Consider the following 14,362-nt stretch of genomic DNA (forward strand, 5'->3'; position numbering starts at 1 on the left):
AAAGCACTGATCTGTAATTAGGTATTTTTCCATGCTAAACTGTACTCATTTAATTAAGATATCAATTGTACTCTCCTCCCAGCTAAACAGTTAACCCTTTCAATGCTAGACGTAAATCCACTGCCTGTGCTAGACCCTTTTTTGAGGAAAAAAGGGAGGTTGGAACTGAATGCCAAGCAGTACTTATGGAAGCTTTTATGAAAAATCTTTTTGTCTGTTGGGATGGGCATGAGGTTGGGCTAAGAGGAAAAAATAGAATTTTGGAAATTTGCATAATAATGTAGTCATGTGACGTCATGGCGGCCATTTTGGATTTCTCATTTCACACTAAAGCTAACACGAAAACGAATTTTTCTCCATGAAATACTTAAAAGATATTGTTTTTTTTACTGGATTTTGATAAAGATATATAAAATGAACAAAAATATCAATAGCAGCCATGAGCAATGCCGCCGCGAACACGTGCATCACGTCTCCCGCTGCCATGACCACGTGCGGATTGCAATACCTTGTTTTTACTTTCACTTTCACTTTCATCCCCAAGTCCCATCATTATCAATATAGTCAGTCAATAGATCTACACGTTCGGGAATCAGGAATTACCTACGTATTTTACGATCCAGCAGGCCAGCATTATTATCAACATCAGAATTATTGTCAGAATCTACTGCAGACACAGGGCTATCGTGTTCACATTGGGCTTGTTCATCATGCACGAGAGACATAGCTAGCCATGGGCGGAACGTCGCGCAACAAATCACACACTTCATAATACCAATCACTGTCCTGACTACTATCATTATCAAGTAACTGGAAACGAATTATGTGTATCACCCGCCTCGAAATTGTCCACATGTTGGTCAGCAAGACGTCATTCACGACTTCGTCGAGAGTGCATCGTCTACGTTGTCACAATGCACTCCGCCATTTTACGGTTTGCTGCTTTGAAACACGTGGAAATATGTTCTAGTGTATAGAAAATACAATAGATGGCACTTGCAGTTACGGTACTAATTTTAGCGAGGGCTTTACTGAGTACACGGTAATACCGGGTACGGGCATTTTACCGACATTTTATAATACCCGGTACTACCGGGTATACGAAGTGAAAGGGTTAATACATGATCATTATTAAGCATTTTTCTGACATTATCTAATTTTTTCCCAGCTGAATCCACGCTAAAATGTACTCAAATTGATTAATTAACAATTAATTAAACATACATTATTCAAGAATTAAATTTACCTATTGCTGGTCTTTCCTTAGGCCTTAAATGTTATATATAGGCCTATTATTAATTAGACATTAATTAACTTATCCAGATTCCAGATCATAATCAACTATCGATGTCATCAGATGCTCAAGATTTTAACTAGATTAGAATGGGTTGGCCATTTCATGATTCAATTTAAAAATGGAACAGGCTAAACTTCGAATATACCAGTCCCCTGGTTACCACAATGCACACATCTTGTCAAAACTACAAACATTGATAACTTGGTTCAGAATGAAGTAATTTGAATGAAATTTTCAATATTTTCATTATCTATTTTAGAAATATTATAGCATGAACGGCCAGCTCTATATCTAAATCTTAGATAATGCATTTAAAGAAGATAAAATATCAAAAGTAGGTACTTTCCCCGACCTGGATTCAAATGGATTAAAAAGTGGCCTGTCTAAAGATTTGACTTAACACTTACAGGTAGTACAGACCTGTTTAAATTGTCGTAAATTCAATTAAAGATACATTATGGGAGATAAGATAAAGAGATGGCAGTTCTCGCTATAATAGTTAAAAACTAGATAGTGTAAAGGTAATTTGCTGAAAATTTCAGTCAAATTGATCCACTATGAGCCGAGAAAGATGCGGGTGAAATTTTTGCATAGTCTCGGTCATCATTACTAAAATCATTAATATAAACAGCATAGTCTCGATTATCCACTTTTTTCTGATTTAATTATCAACGGCCGTTAGCGGCATATAGGAATCTAATCCAGCCAACATCGAAGGCTAGCCTTGACATCGAGAGTTTATTATGGTCTGGATAAGTTAATGTCTAATTGATAATTTAGATAACATTTCAGGCCTAAAGAAAGACTTGTAATAAGCAGATTTTGCTCTTGCATAATGCATGTTTAAGGATGTAACCCTTCAAAAATTATTGAACCAGTTAATCGTAGTTAAAAAACAACAAATGCAACCGGTTAAACCGATTTATTTGCATTTAGTAAAATGTTTTTATTAAAATATTTGTTGTACCACAGGATGACTTGGTGATACATGTTTAGTATTATAACTTTCAAGTTGACTCTCAGTACAAATTCCTTTTATTCATTCATTTTTGATGTTTCATTTCTCTATCTCGCCTGGTACTTTGACAGGTCTTTAATGCAAGAAAATAATGTTGTGGCTACTTTTCCTAGGTTTGAAGGTCAGGTATGATATGAAAACGAATATTGGTTACTATTTTTTTTTTTTAACTGGTTAACCAAGCAGTCATTTACATCCTTAATTTCGATTTATCATACATTAGTAAAATGCTGGATTTGCCCAAAATGAAAATGAAATGGGGTTTAATGTCCTACTGTTCTGCTCCGAACTGGGCTAATGAAGACTCTGGATGTAATATATTATGCAAAATTACCGTAATTACTTTTATCTATGTATTTTTAAACAATTAAACAGGCCGAAATCTATCCTCATTAGAGAGCAATCACATTAATACACACATCATATTTCGTTTCGTTTTTTATAGTTCAAAATTTTGTTTCACTTGTCTTTACTACACTAGGATCTATAAGAGTTGTTATATAACCTGCGTTTTGGTTGAAGTGAGGGATAAGCCAATAAAACAGTCTGTAATGCACCTTCTTGGCGTGCCATTTGCGGAACTGTGGGTAAACCACTAGAATTGGCAACGCTGATTGATTAATCAAAGTCTGATGTCATAGGGTTAAAAGCCGCTCGTACACCCCTTGACACGACCTTCAAGTACAACTTGTCAGATCTTCATGTAGTGTAGGCCATCGAAAGTATAAAAAAACGAGATGAAATATAGATCTGGGCCCTGTTTCTCGCAATCTTAAATAAAGTTAAAAGCCAAATTTTAGTAGATATTTCAATTTTGATTGGCTAAGCACTAAAATCAGTCTAATATTATCCAATCAAATTACTAAAATTTGGATTTTATCTTAGTTAAAATTTCGTGAAACAAACCCCTGTATTTTAATCTATCCTCGTTAGAGAGCCAAAAAACCTCTCGTGTCACATGAGTAGCCCCGAAGAACCATTACATGGTCCTGCCACATGGATAGATATACAGGGAAATATCATTCTGAAATATATCACGTATAACTTTTTCCATTAACCTGAGTAGTCAATATTTGGATATTCCAAGTGCTGAAGGATTAAAGCATTTGACGATAATGAACCATAATGAAATAGGTCTTCAACAAAATCAATGAAAGCAATGACATGTAAAACTGCTGCATGTACTCAATCTATAATGTAATAGCACCACCAGTAGGCAAGACACTGTATTAGAGTCTTTATGCATGATGTTAATACAGCAACTTTCTGTGTGCAATTCTACATGTAACTAATACAGAAGGTAATCTAATTTCTGAAATCTTGCAAATCAATCACAATCGCTTCCCACCATTACTCCTTTGAAAGGATCAAAATGCAATAATGGTAATGGAGAGAGAGAGAGAGAGAGAGAGAGAGAGAGAGAGAGAGAGATTAACTGCACAAACTAGGTCATTTTGGGACTAACATATGGTTTAATTTTATTTCAATAAGAGGGTCTTTAGCAGTGGGAGGAAACTAGGGGACCTGGAGAAATAACCATATTTTGATATAAATTTTCCGTATTCTTGTGTTACAATACAATGGAAACATTCCAGTTAGACGAAATTTGATTTGCTTGTTGAGTTATAGATGGTTTCGACAATATCATTGAACGTGAAAGTGCTGGGAATACCCACCACCAAAGTCGAGTTGAGATAAGTAAATTCGCGTACCGGTCGGCCTAATTTATTGATGTTCAAGGAAATAATATTGGTCCCGTTCGTTCGTTAAACTCCAGAAACGAACGAACGAACGGGACCACTATTATTTCCTTGAACATCAATAAATTAGGCTGACCGGTACGCGAATTTACCTATGTCCCTGCACAGCTCACCATTTTGTAAGGCGTGCGTTATTTATTACACAAGATATGATTGGGTAATACTTGAATAATAATGACATGAATTATAATTATAGCCAATGAAAAAATTGATTATTCAGGTTCGCGGTTGAATATTAGCGACTGTCTTACAGTTTATAATATGCTTTCTCATTAGCCGAAATGACTGCTACACGCGCCATTTTGTGGAATTCATCCAAAAAAAACCACAGAGTGACTTATTCCATAGTATGCCGGCCCCTACATGTGTATTATCAACCGGATCCATTCACTTGATTTGATATTTGTTTATTCGGTGCAACGCCTATTTTCTGTCTTGTCCGCAGGTTTATCGTGTAGATTTTTGTTTTGCGTGTAGTGCGGTCCTCCTGCACTTACTTATTTAGTTCGTAACGAGGAATAAACAACGAGAATTGACTTCTGATGTTTGGTAGAATTTTATTTAGATGTTATTAACGTAATTTTTTGAATATTTTTTGGGGGGTTAAAAATGTAAGCGCACGATTTTCGGGGTCCTCGACCTAAGCGCACGGGCGAGGAGAAACAAGGAATCAATTCAACACGGCCTTAACGTAAAAATGGATAATCGAGACTTTGTTATCATACCAGCGTCTGTAATGACAACCGACTGAGACTAGCCTAAAATTCAAACGCTAATATCTCGGTTCAGAGTGAAGTAATTCGACTGAAATTTTCAGCCAATTTTGTTTTCATCATCTATATTTTAACTATTATAGCGAGAACTGTCAACTCTTTGTCTAATCTTACCTAATGCCCCATTAAAGGGACAATAACACTCTTGCTAGCTTGACAGCCCCAGAAAATAAATAATAGCCTTATTCTAAGTATTAGATGTTTAAGTGTCCTACCTGTTGTGTAAATTATCCATTAAATCCTATTTTACTTGTCCAGAGGGTTCAAAAATATTTTTAAATCCAAGTAACATTTGAAAAGCTTTACGTCAGGCTTTTCAAATCATTTAGTTGAATTTTTCCAATTTTTTAAATTAGGTGTGTTAAGATGAAATTTGTATCATTAATTAATTGGAATATTGTATAATAGTACAATTTGTTGACCAGAATAAAGATTGGGATATATTATTCAGTTACAACAAGAGTGGTATTGAGCCTTTAACTTTGTTTAGCTTGGTTGTTGATGTTAGTAAGTATATGATATTTATAATCTGATTAAAATACTTTTGATGGCCTTACTACATGAAGATCTGACAAGTTTAGTAGGATACCCACGCCAAAAACTTGCTGCAACAGACTGTTTCATTGGCTAATCCCTCACATCATCCAGAACGTGGGTTATTGAACAACTATTTCAGATCCAAGTGTAGTAAAGATAAGTAAAGACAAATTTTGAACTATAAAAACGAAACGAAATAGGATCTGTGTTTTAATCAGATTGCAAAAAAAAGTATGGTATGCCTTTTTTTTTTTACAAACACACTCGACATCAATCATCATATTATGAGGAGCTGACATTGTTTACAAATTTTGTAGGGGGGTTGGATGGCTAAATGGTTAGCATGTGCGCGCTGTATCATAAAGTCTGTCATTGAGTCAACTGGCGTGGTTTCGATTCCCCGGTTGTACGTGACAAGGAGTAGGGTCGCCTGTCCAACCTCGTGGGTTTTATCTGGGTCCTCCGGTTTCCTCCCACTGCTAAAGACCCCTACGCGCAAGCGAATTAATGAAATAAAATTAAACCATATGTTAGTCCCGAAATGACCTAGTTTGTGTCGAGTGGACGTTAAACCCCATTTCTCTCTCTCTCTCTTTACAAATTTTGTAGTACGTTTGAGGTCAGTAATTTACTACTGAGGGACATTCACTATACATAAGGCCCAATTAGCGTGACCATGTTAAAGCACTAAATAACATCAACCCATAAACCAAATTCAATTTTCCATGGCTTCCATGGCTTCAACAAGTGCTGGGTTTCAGCTGGTAGTTTTGTAAGTTGTTGCTTAAAGGCTTCCATGTCATCTCGCCACTAGGTTACTACGTCTGTCACATCAATATTATCAACTAATGGACAATAAATCTTCTCGTCTGGTCACGGTAAAATAGAACCTGCTCCATTCTTAAAGTCAATTAGTTTAAAAGGTAAGGAGAAATGAGAGTAAAATCAGGTCACTTTGTTACCAAAATCTGCTTTTTCTTTATATTATCAATTACAGGAAGTAGTATTTTGCTCTATACTAAAAACCTGAGCAGCAATTAAGAGGTACTGATCAGCAATTTTAGTGTTTTCTACCATTTTCATTGAGATGCTGTTTTAACCCTTTAAAACATGGATGGGCTGAAACTGCGGCTTGATAAATGATAGACTACCTCAAAGAATCATGTGAAACAGCTGTTGACTATTGATGGGTCTGTGATTTGAGGCCACTGGCGGTGGTCAAGAGAGCAGTACTTTCGGGTTCTTTCAAAAATGAGCTAAAAAACTGGGGTGGTCAATGTTTACATGTATCAGTACCCAGTGCTAAAGAGGTAACCTGAACAGTGTAACAAATATTGTTTTCATATGTCCATTGAACACTATATCGTTTCAGGACTAACATGCTTTATCTTATATCTCAATAATCCAAGTATGCAAGAGTCTCTAACAATGAGCTTGGGCCTATGTAAGAAGATCAAACACATGACTTTCATTCAGAGAGATAGAGAGAGAGAGAGAGAGAGAGAGAGAGAGAGTGGTGGTTTAACATCCACTTTATTTCAATAATTCACTTGCATGTAGGGGTCTTTAGCAGTGGGAGGAAACAATTTATGTAAAGATAAACCAACAAGAAATTAAAGTCAGTCATCAACATCCTGAAACTTACCAAAAGTCAAACATGTTTCTCTGGAAACAGAAAAATCATAAAATCCAAGAAATTTCTAATAAGAATAGGTCACAATTGCTATAATAGGTTGACATGTACAAAATTTCAGACAGATATGTTGAACGCCTTATGAGATATATGCTCCGGATTAAAAATGATATATCTAAAATGAAGCCAAATTTGTTTCCATGGAAACATAACAAAAATTATTAACCCTTTCTAACCTCGTCTGAAGTGGGATAAACATGAAACATTCTTTGGGGCTACTCTAACTTCTAAAATAAAACACAGAAATATATATTTACCTGATATCTGTGCTGAGTAGTGACGCTCTTCTGAGAATGGCCCTAGCTTGAGCATTCGTAATTTTTCTCATACTTTCGTTGTTTATGGAGACAATATAATCACCAGGTAATAAGCGGCCATCTTTAGATACAGCACTGCCTTTAGTAATACTCCTTATAACAGTTCCATTAGCACCTTTATCTACAGATTCAACTGTCATCCCTGGAAAAAAAATAACCCCAAAAATTCAACAATTAAACATACATTATGCAAGAGCTAAATCTGTCTATTGCAGGTCTTTCTTTAGGCCTAATATGTTATCTAAATTATTAATTAGACATTAATTAACCTATCCAGACCATAATCAACTCTTGATGGTTATGCTAGCCTGCGATCCTAAGTGGATTATGAGCCAATTTACTGCATAACTTTCCTTCACGATTTAACGATTAAATGGATAATCGAGACTGCTGTTTATTGTACTGCTGTACTGACTTTAGTAATGATGATCGAGGCTAGGCGGAAATTTCAACCGCTTGGTTCTCGGTTCAGAGTGGATCAATTTGAATGAAATTTTCAGCAAATTGCCTTTACATTATCTAGTTTTTAACTATTATAGTGAGAACTGCCAACTCGTTATCGAATCTCCCATAATGTATCTTTAAGATTTAATTTGAAATGTCAATAGTAATAAATTTCTAATTCAGACACCTTGCTGTTCAAAAGAAAATTTAATTAAATTATACATCGTAAGAAATAGTGTAGTATTGGAAAATTAGTTGAGTAATTAAATTTCCAGCGTGGTTTCCCCTGGTCAGTGATTCAGGATGGAGGGCCTGAAAAGGACAGCTGCCTAGTCGTTCGGATGGGACAAAAAAAACACGAGGTTCCGTTGGGTACACATTGGCGTGCACGTAAAAGATCTCTTCGATATAAGAGTAGGCTGTAGCGCTGCTACCCGGGCAAAATTTCCCTCATAGCACACTGTATGGCGTATGCCTGTCTTCATTAGCCCAGGTTAGGAGCAGAACAGTAGGACGTTAAACCCCATTTCATTTCATTTTGAGCAATTAAAAAAAAGAAAGAAAAAAATAGAAACTTTGCCCAATTTTAATCACGTGATAAAATGAATTAACGTCACTGATCAACTCCCTTCTGTATTCACAATCATATGATGAAATGAGAACCTGTAACCATTTGTCATCCTCTACAGATATGGTTAAAACAAGCCAACTTCCCTAAAACATTTTAGATGGACGTTTTTTCAATCTGAATGAAACCAAGCTGGGAGATTATCTACCCTTGACATTTTAATTTTGTTAAATAATCCACTTGAGAACATTTTAGCGTGGATTAAGTCATAAAAAATTAGCTTTTGGTAAAAACTGCCAATGATCTTCCGTGGCACTAAATGGTGATGACAGCCATGGATTTAACTTGACATTCAATTCCCACAGTCGTCTAATAATACTCCTCAAGGTTTTTTTTTAAAGACCAGATGTTGCGAAACTTAAACAATGGGTTTTAATGTCACATTAACGTCAATGAGAGAGGGAGAGAAAGTTAATCAGGATTTTCCAGCGTGGTTTCTCCTTGCAAATGATGCAGGACGGAGGGTCTGACAAGCACAGCTGTCTAGTCATTCAGATGGGATGAAAAACCGAGCTTCTGTGTACATACTGGCATGCACGTAAATGATCCGATGGCAGTTGCAATTTGATATAAGATGTCCATAGAGCCACCATCCGGTCAAAATTTCCTTCACAGCACACTGTATGGCGTATGCCCGTCTTCATTAGCCAATTCAGAGCAGAACAATAGCAAATTAAACTACTTTTCATTTCATTTTCTGTCTTTTCAATGTGCTTAAATCAGAAAGTGGAGCGATTTACTGCGGAAATCAAATACTTACCTAATTGATCATTGCCCTTTTTGATTTTTATAACTTTTTCATAGTTCTGTGGAATAATATCTATACCACTCATCCACGATCCACGCATCAGACTCGGTGAAGCTAGAGGTGACATGCCAGGGGATGTCGATAACCCCGGGGACATCGTTCGTGGTGATAGGGGTGGCGAGGGCATCACTTTAAGGTCACTTGTGGTAAAGCATTCTGATGAAGATGAAACGGAACTATCGGCACTCTCCGATTTTCTATGAGCAACAATAAATCTGGTATTCGGCTGCAAAATAAAAACGGGAAAATGTTGACTATGTCAGGTACGTATCATATTTTCTACTCTATTAATATAATTATCCATTATTTTAAAGAAATTGATCATTTTAAATTGTATTAAATTAACCGTTTTAAAACCTAGAACTGAGCAACCTTCTAGCTCATTGTACTTGGTCAACTTGTTTCTGAACAAGAAGAACTTTCCACTTAGTTAAGCATAATCATGCTAGAAGCTGGACTGAAGACAAATGCCATTTGCTGAATCAGTGTTTTCTCATTCTGTTGAAAGAACACTAACTACTGATGATGTTTTATAAATATTCAGCATTTAATTTTGTAAGGTATGTGTCTTGTATGTTGTATGTATGGTTTATGTTGTTGTGTGAGTTGTGTATACAGTATGTATCTTGTATGTATGGTTTAGTGTTGTGTATATATATAGTATGTATCTTGGTATGGCTTGTAAGTGTTGGTGTTGTGTGTAAATATAGATATGTATCTTGTATAATTCATATTACATGACACTGAGGTTAGATATGGCAACTCTCATGTACTAATATATGTAATAATACACCATTACGGTATATTGTCCGCAATGTCTGGTTTCTGTTCCACAGTTTTCCTGTTGTCTACAAAACATACAATTCTATTTATGTTTCTGAATACAGATTGCTCATTTTCCCTTTAATAAGAGAGAGAGAGAGAGAAATGGGGTTGAATGTCCACTCGACACAAACTAGGTCATTTCGGGACTAACATATGGTTTAATTTTATTTCAATAATTCGCTTGCGCATAGGGGTCTTTAGCAGTGGGAGGAAACCGGAGGACCCGGAGAAAACCCACGAGGTTGGACAGGCGACCCTACTCCTTGTCACGTACAACGGGGGATTCGAAACCACGCCAGTCGACCCAATGACAGACTTTATGATACAGCGCGCGCACGCTAACCATTCAGCCATCCAACCCCCCTCTTCAATAAGAGGAATAGAAATTTAGAATTCCAGAACACAGATCCTTTTCATTTTGAAAATTTAAATTTCCTATCTCACCTTGACATCTGGTGAATCTACGGTGGGTGGTGTAGACTGTAATTTTGGGGATGAAGCAGATTGTACTGGAGGTGTTGATGCTGGTAGACGTGGTGAAGTAGCAGATTGTGCTGGAGGTGTTGATGCTGGTAGAGGAGGTGGAGTCTCATCCTAAAAAACATATACAACTAAGGGTACAAGATGGCTATCTGGCAACACAAGGTCATCCAATGACTGACCTTAACCACAATACAAGTAATATTCAACTATACCTGGACATTTTCAGACATTTAAATGAAATCCAGATTTTTTTTTATCCTTTGAAGTAATATTTGGAGGTCACGGTGGCAGATAACGGCAAAATGAAGGAGAGTATGAGCTCCAGCATACACTTATGGGTATTATGAGGAAGCTATTTATTAGTTGTAATAGTTTAAACTAAAAATATGTAATGCTCTAGTTAACACTAACAAAAATAGAACCCTTTAAAACTGCCGAGAGCCCAGATTTTTCTTTCTTTCATTTATCCTCTGGATATATTGATATGCATTATATTATCTATTGGACTATTTTTTTTTTTTAACAAACAATGGATAGTGTAGATGAAGGTCAGGAGCAATAAGTATTTCTGTCTTCATAAATTTACCAAATACATGATGCCTGGAAACAAGGCACCTGTCACAGACAATGTTTGGCACAGTTTTAGCAATAAATATTTCTAGCTTCATAAATTTACCATATAAATGCCTAGAAAAAAGGAACCTGCAGGCCCATAACTAGAAGGGGGGCACAGGGGTGTGCAGCCTGTAAAATGTTTCGCCCCCCTCCCCCTGTGAAAATATTGTCGACCATAAAAAAAAATAGATATGCATTGTTCGTCAATATAACAGCACCCCTGAGAACACTTCCCATCCCCCTCATTGCTTTTGAGCTAGTTACGGCCCTGGGCACCTGTCACAGACATTGTCTGGCACAATTTCAGGCTTTGTCAGACACTATTCTATTTACCCTGTTTTTATTCATGTTTTAATATATCTATGACAAAAGTCCAGAAGTAAATTTTGGTAAAATAGGGAGAGGGAGGGGTAGTCATTTCTAAATGTCACAAAAGATTGGTGCCAAACTGCCCATCAAAAACTCATTGCAAAAGGGCCATTTGTCCTTGTCACTGGATTTTTTTTTTTTAAAGAAACATTGTTACATTATTTTTGTATTAAGATATTTTCAATTTTAACCTGGGTAAACAAAAATTCCATGTGACTTTTATAGTTGATTCATCCTTGTATGACATTGACTTGGGTAGTAGTTTATATCAACACGTATATTATATATAACTGTGTATTAATGTTTATCTAAAATTAACGAAATAAGCTTGCAGCTATTAAATATTGTTATCACATTTGAAGTAATTTTGTATAATATGAATCGTTATCAACTAGTTGATAGATTTAGCTTATGGCAGCCTAACTTCTTATCAATAAGTGAATGTTTCTGTGCTTGAGGTGTTATTCTTTATAACAATGGGAATGAGAGTTCGGCAAAGGTTCTGACTTCCCTCGAATCCCGTAAAGTTAGATTTTCAATCTAAAAAGCACCAAATAGTGTCTGATTTTCAACAATTTCTCATCCAACAAGGAGTGAAAATCACCCAGACCCCTCCCACCCACAATAAAAGGTCCATTTTTCACTCAGGGTCCTCCACTTTTTGAAGAATGAGATTTTATGACCTACTCCCGGCTATCTCGTGTACTCCTTTAAAACAAAAAAAGTTCAATAGATTGTGGATAAATCTATCAATATTCATGTTATGTTCATCCACCCTGTGGATACCTTGGTAAAGAATGTGACGTGACCTCCCGGGTTAAATAATAAAAATACCAATGATAATAGCAAATAAATTCTGATCTCAAATCAATAAAGATGATTTGACCGGGACACATTCTGAATATCATCAAACATAAATATGTATTAATCTTACAGTATAATATTTTTTTTTTACCCCAGGAAAAATGTACATATTATCTTCTATACATTTTATTAGTAGATTTTTAATATAAAGAAAAAACAAAAAGTTATTTTTGTAAAGAAGAAAACAAACCCAAAGGCCCTCAACATAGTAAAAAAAAAAATATAAAAAATGTCTATTGTCAATAAAAAAAAATTCAACAAAATAAAATAAAACCTACCCCCATATAAAATTTAGTATAAAATCTGTTAAAACATTCAATTTTCACTTACTGGTATTTCATAAAAGAAAATGAGAAGATAAAAAAATTGACATTTAATGCAAAAAAAAAAAAAAAATAAAAAAAAAATATCACACATTCACACACAACAACTAGCACATTACAATCATGCATGAAATCAAGCAATCTAATTTTTTTTTTACCTTTTTTTGTTTTTTTCTGTAGGTTGAAGTTCCTTGTCGACTAATTATACTTAGTGTCCGAGGTTTACGACAACAAAATGCATGCATACCGGTGTTTGTTGTTGACTTTTAAGCAATGTTTAAATATAGACTAGATCATTTATTTGTAACACAAAGTTGGTCATATAGCAGTCAGTATACTTTTCACTCCTTCAATAATCACCTGTTACAACTGATCTCTCCAATCACTTTTTAATCCCAAACTCAGTTTATTAAGGAACACTCATCTTAGTTACTAAGGAACACTCATCTAAATTTTCATGAACATGAACTCCATATTTTTAAAAAATCTTCAAATCTGAATATGATGGAAATAACTTTTAACGTAATCCAGTTGTTTATTTTGTGATAACACCTGTAGATTTACTGTATAGTCATAAAGATGATATATATATAATAATTCCAACTTTCAATTTTTTCTTAATTACACCTAATGGTAATCAACCATTCATCTCTCTATAAATCAGCTATTATATCTATCCACGGACATCACAGCCTAGGAGTTCAATAAAACATCGAATAAACCAGACTTCATGTAACTCAATCCAAAATCCAAAAGTCCTAAACTCATCAAAAATATCACACCAAGATAATTGGAAATTGAGAAATTGGAAAAGCTGAATACTGAATAATGTTGTATGAATCACAGGCCTAGAGCTATCCAACAATTGTAATCTATATGACCAACACCTACATTCATATACTGATGCTAAATGTCGACTAATCCATCTAGATAATTGGAAAATCACCCAAAGTCCTTTAGCATTTTTGTCTTACTGAATAAAGAGCAAGAAATGAGATTTAATGTCCACTTGTTCCTGCATCATAACTATCTATTATTATAATGTCTGTTTACACCTGAACTACACTAAATAGATACAATTATAAATTTGTAAATGCATATAATTTTAAATCTTTCTAATGCTGATACTATAGAACACTATTACACATAATTCATTCAAAATCCGGAAATTTAAAATTCTCTATTTATCTAAAACTGGAACTCCGAATCATTCTAGACCTTAAATCACGCATAACCAAGGGCTGTACTAAACTCCCCAATAAGTACTAATAACTATATGTTATTCATATGTTCCTTAAAGTAAGACAAAATCAATGATAACCATCAAGTCATAATGTCCTTCTTCATTATAAATGTAATCATCCATGTCATAACCTGTTTAGAGAGTACACCATACTCTACCCTTTTAATCAACTCTCTCTAATCAATTCTTTCATAATTCACATCGTTGGTAAATAAAACGTAAATCCGACTAATAGCAGCGTAAAATATTCCAATCTATAATTCCAGATTACATGTAATGTACACACTAGGAGTGTTATTTAAGCCGTATTTCACAGTCTTGTTAATCTTGGGTAAGAACTAAAACCCAATTTCGCTCCAATCATA

At 35.1% G+C, this 14,362-nt stretch overlaps 1 protein-coding gene across 7 annotated transcripts in view; it reads right to left on the bottom strand.

Annotated features, from left to right (window-relative positions):
* Positions 1 to 14,362, bottom strand: part of LOC126819075 (multiple PDZ domain protein) — a 243,265-nt gene that overhangs the window by 64,441 nt on the left and 164,462 nt on the right. For all 7 annotated transcript variants that reach the window (XM_056100527.1, XM_056100528.1, XM_056100526.1 and 4 more), the window contains 3 exons: positions 10,545 to 10,694; positions 9,228 to 9,501; positions 7,336 to 7,537 (listed from right to left, as the gene is read on the bottom strand). In XM_056100527.1, coding sequence (XP_055956502.1) covers positions 7,336 to 7,537; positions 9,228 to 9,501; positions 10,545 to 10,694 — 626 coding nt within the window. The remainder of the gene's footprint in view (positions 1 to 7,335; positions 7,538 to 9,227; positions 9,502 to 10,544; positions 10,695 to 14,362) is intronic.

The sequence above is a fragment of the Patella vulgata genome, chromosome 4, assembly GCF_932274485.2.
Source record: "Patella vulgata chromosome 4, xgPatVulg1.2, whole genome shotgun sequence".
Taxonomy (NCBI): Eukaryota; Metazoa; Mollusca; class Gastropoda; family Patellidae; genus Patella; species Patella vulgata.